The sequence below is a fragment of the Musca vetustissima genome, unplaced genomic scaffold (assembly GCF_032173495.1).
Source record: "Musca vetustissima isolate MV318-11 ecotype Yass unplaced genomic scaffold, APGP_CSIRO_Mvet_v1 utg95931, whole genome shotgun sequence".
Classification (NCBI taxonomy): Eukaryota; Metazoa; Arthropoda; class Insecta; order Diptera; family Muscidae; genus Musca; species Musca vetustissima.
Window position 1 is genome coordinate 19,938 of NW_026884966.1, and position 4,989 is coordinate 24,926.

General features: G+C 33.4%; 1 protein-coding gene across 1 annotated transcript; it reads right to left on the reverse strand.

Moving 5' to 3' along the window:
- Positions 1-395: 395 nt before the first annotated feature.
- Positions 396-3,439, reverse strand: LOC133332081 (U3 small nucleolar ribonucleoprotein protein MPP10). The gene is made up of 2 exons (XM_061540461.1): positions 1,683-3,439; positions 396-548 (listed from the first exon to the last, which is right to left on the reverse strand). Exons 1-2 carry the CDS (start codon positions 3,399-3,401, stop codon positions 396-398), a joined length of 1,872 nt encoding a protein of 623 aa, XP_061396445.1. The 5' UTR covers positions 3,402-3,439.
- Positions 3,440-4,989: the final 1,550 nt, after the last annotated feature.

A 4,989-nucleotide genomic window follows, 5' to 3' on the forward strand; every position in this document is an offset into this window, starting at 1 on the left:
TTAACTTATTATATGAATACATAAACGTATACAAAGACGACCACTTTTATAGCAAGGCTAACCAAGTGAATGTTGTTTTTTGTAACTTTTGACGTCACATTTGGTGGTTAAATTAGTTGTAAAAAATGTACCGGATAGTAAAGGTTTCATATGTTGAAAATAAACATTGTTTATGTTGTGGACGCTTCTATATCTCATATCAACAGGCACGTAATGGAGATAATGAGCCATATAATTATGCATTCTGTTAGGTGGTATTTTTTGTAACGCTGTGGACAGTTATTTCATATATATTTTTTTATTTTTTATTCTATAAAAAATACATATATATTGTATGTATTAATTTTTTTTCTTAAATTAACAAAAATAGAAACATTTGTACGAAAATATTATATCTACAGCTTTAACTTTTTGGCCGATAAGGCTTTGGCATCCGCTTTCTTTTTGCTTGTTTTCGTGGATCCGTTGTTGGTGGCTGATTGATCCTGTAATTTTGAGAAGAATGCCTTGGACGATTTTAAAGCCCCATGATCGTTGCTGGCAGTAACCTGAAATAGTAATAAGAATAAATTTTATTTAATTAAATTGAATTTTTTAAAACTCTATTTTTTATTTGAAAATCAAAATGTAAGCGACAGTTAAGCATTTGATTTCAAGATTGTTATATTTTAATTCAATTTAAAATTGTTTTTTTTAAATTGGACTATGATAAACTGATTGTATGTTTATATTTTACAAAAAGTCTTCGCCAGTTCTTCGGATGAAAGATTGTTCCAGAAATCATAATTTAACAATGTTGAATGTTATACTTATTTTTGTTTTCTATTTTTAGACAATGTCTATAAAAAACAACGAATTCAAAATAGCATATTACAAATAGTCAACAACCCGAGAAACATAAATATAAGTCTTTCAATATGTTACCAAAAAGACAAAAGCAGTTTCTAAATAATTTAATAATTAAACATTAACATTAAAGTAAAATAGATCATATTAAAGAAAAATATATCATATTATCTTGATTAATGGTACGAATTAAAATACTTAATTTTTAAAAGGAAGGAGCTGGAAGGAACTTTTTAGGATTTATCAAAATTGTTACCATTTTGTGTAAGTGGTACCGAAAGGGATGGACCTATATTGAATATATTTAGTGTAAATACAAAGAAGTGCAAAGTTTCGATAGCTTGCTCTATTTTTATTTAGCAGATGAGAAATGATATGGATCGACAGATCCCTTTTCGATCGTGATCTATCTTCTGAATCAACGTTTTCAAAATGTTTACTCTGTGAACGGAAATACGAAAAGGAGTAAACGGGCCCATCTTCGGATTGATGGACCCGATAGGGCTTCAATACAATAGGAAGACCGATAGGAAATTACGAGACGCAAAATCTTAATATTATCGGATACTCCTTCTAAATGTTGTAACCAAATTGGTTTTTCATAATTTTCAATTTTTTTGTGAGAGATCCTAATCCCCAAATTTGGCCCATGTTTTGATTTTGAGCAAATCTATTTTAGAAATATTGGTTATAATCCCAATGAGCAGCATTTTTCATCTTATCGAAGCCTCAAATTATTATGTTTAGAGTATAGTTATGTGGTAGATAAAATTTCACTTTATACACAAATCGCAGAAGAAAAAACTTCATAATGTGAAAAAATTGCAATGTCTTACCTTTTCGACGTTTCTTTGCTTCGTCAATTTCTTCATTAATTTTGCACTTTCTTCCTTCTTCGATAATGGTATTCCCATTTTTTGTTTTTGTAAATCTTTAGCCTCCAAGGCATGATGGATGGCCTTTTGCTTAGATTTCTTCTTACGCAAAGCACGATTCTTATCTGTTTTGCTGCGTTCAGATTTTCCAACAAGCTCATGTTTCGGACCACGGAAGACTTCTTCAGGCGCCAACAGCTTTGCATCACTAACCGCCACTGGCGCTACTTCTTCCATGACAACAGCAGGAGTATTTGTAATAATTTTCGGTTCTGGTGCAACAGGTTTTGGTGTAAAATGGAAATTGGAAAGAGCATCAAGTTTAATAAACAAATCTCGCATCATGTTACGAATTTCTTTGTGCTCTTTGGGTTCCTCAGTTGCATTGTCACCCTGATTAGGATTAAGTTTTTCCAGTTCCTGCTGATATTCTTTCTCATAGATGTGTGCTAGCGATTCTTTTGACTTCTCCTGGTCAAGTACTAATTGTTTTCGATACTCTTGGGGTGTATGTATAGGTTTGACTGTTCGTTCAACGTCATCCCACGCTTTATCTTTGATACGCTGTTTTATTATATCTTCTAGACGACGAGTGGTTTCTTCAGTTATAATGGGAGCAGGTCTTACCGTTGATTCAAATTCCAAAACCTCTTCAAGCAAAGAATTCTGTGGACGATTTGTTGCTTGTACTTCACCTTTCAATTGCCAAGGTTTTTCACCTAAAACTTCTTCTTCGTAGTCTCGTATGCGTTGTTCTAGACGCTCTTGCCTTACTTCAAAAGATGATTTTGGACCCTCTTCCTTTGTCTCTTCGTCGGAATCCGAATCGTTTGAGTCAGAATCTGCTGGTCCAAATGACATTTTTTCCTTATTGGATTTTCCGACGTCATCAAACTCATAACCGTTATCCTCTAGTTCGTTATCTTCGTCAGCCTCTTCTTCTTCTTCATTTTCATCTTCGTCCAACTCTTCCTCTGGATTTTCATCAAAATGATCTTTATTCTGTTTACTACTTTTGGATTTATCACTCTCGTCATATTCACCACCATCGTCATCATCGAAGAAATCTTTGTAGTTAGGATTGGAGTCTTCATCTGAATCCTCATCTCCTTCTTCTCCTAAATCTTCGTCGAAATAATCAATGCCGTCGTCATCTGTTGCCAACAATTTGCCCTTTTCCTTCCGGGCTTCTTTGGCTTCTTCTGCTTCAAGAAAAGCTTCCATTTCATCAAGTTTGAAAAACTTGTCATCAACAACAGAGGTACGTTTCAATTTTCTTTTGTTTTTCTTAGTGGCCTCGAACAAATCTTCCTCCTCGTCCTCCTCTTCTTCCTCTTCGCCACTTTCTTCTTCGCTAGCAGCGTCTTTCAATTCATTGTCCATATGATCTTCATCATCATGATCATCTGAATCTTCATTGTCCTCTTCTTCTTCTTCTTCGTCCATTTCGTCACCTTCACCATCTTCTTTTAGACGTATCTCCAATTTTTGTTCTCGCAAAGCCATTAAGGATGCAGTTGTGTTTATCATAGTATCTAAAACAGCGGCATTTCGTAGCTCCAGCTGTTGCCAAATTTGTTCTTCGTCCATATCATCTACCACTAATTCTGGCAAAATTTCCGGATTTCCATGTTGACTAATATCACTCTCTATTGTGATACCATACAACTGCTGCAGCATTTTTCTTATGTCCTTGCATTTTTTGGGCTGTGCTCTGTTTTATAAAATACAATTGAGAGTTTAATAAAAACATTTATCCAAATTTCAAACACGTGCATGTAACACCAACAAATACTTGCATGAGATATTGATCCGGTTCCGATGTTAGTTTCAAAAGATTTTGATTTATTTCTTGAAGTTTGTCTTCAATTTTAAGCTCTTGCTTCACTGCTGGCATGTTGTCCTTATATTTTTGGCCTTTCATAAATATTTTATTTACTATTTTTTTAGTTCAACAACTAGAAGAAACACGCGTTGCAAAGGTAAACAAATACTATTTGACGTTTAATTTATCAAAACTATCGATAGTAGGAAATCGATTTTTTGCTGTTGACTGTTGAACGATTGCACCAATCGCTCCTGTCTGTCCAATAACGATATGGTATTGGTGCACAATTGGTCTAGTAAAAATTGTTAAACATACATATAAACAGACAGAATTAAACACAATTGGCCTGTTCCCGTACTACAAGAATCCATTAGATTTTACCATTTTTTTCGATATCATAAAAGAAAATTCGTTATTGTTGTAAAAAGTAGTAGATTTTTGCAGTACGGGACCAGACCAAATATTAATTCTATTCGAATCGTTATGTAGGACGTATCAATAAAAGTTCCGTTCCAGAAACTACTCGAAAAAACAAAACGAAATGTTCGTTGATATAGCTGATGCATACACCTTATTAAATACACCTTGAGTAAATCTAGTAAAAGGGAATAATTTCAAAATCGCTCTCAGAGTACAAAATAATTCATATATATTTTTCAAGGAAGTCCGTACTACCCGATATATAAAATTGAGGTGATTATCCGGATCTTGCGGACAACTTCACTTTGAAACTACCCATCTAAATATAAAATTTAGGTGGTCGGATCTCGGCAAACATCTTCACAATCGACAGATTCTAATGCAAGATATGCTACTGAATTACTTCTACATATTGCTTTCTAAACCTGAAGAAATAGAAGTGGGAAGCAAACATTCGCTGCAATTTAAGGTTTTCGCCTTCGCAACAAATCTCTTTTTTTTTTGCAGAAATTTTGTCGGCCTTGAGCTAAATTCTTGTCAAAAAAAAAAAAAAAATAATAATAATTCCCACAAATTCCCAAATTCATGCTATAGCCCATGAACAAAATATATATTCTGTTGTAAGTGTTTGAAATGATCCGCGACAGGACTTTACATTTGGTTCTTTGGGAAGCTAAGAAATGATCCCTTTATAAAGTTTTAAAATTTAAAAAATATTTCAAAAAGGTGTTTGACAATTAAATTCACAAACAAAGAAGAAAAATCTTGAAACCATATTATTGTCACTTGCACCTTAATTAATACACCTTGGGTTTACTATTAAAAAAGAACTGGAACAGACCAAGAGTGAACGTATTACTACAATATTTTTCAAGGAAATATTAGTTGAGTGTGGCATGGCATAATAATTACAGGTAGGGCTTCCACCCATGGTACATTAATACAAGGTAGGACAGCTTGAGTTGGATAACAAAAAAGCATTTTTTTAACACATTACTAAAAACCCGAAAAATGAATGAA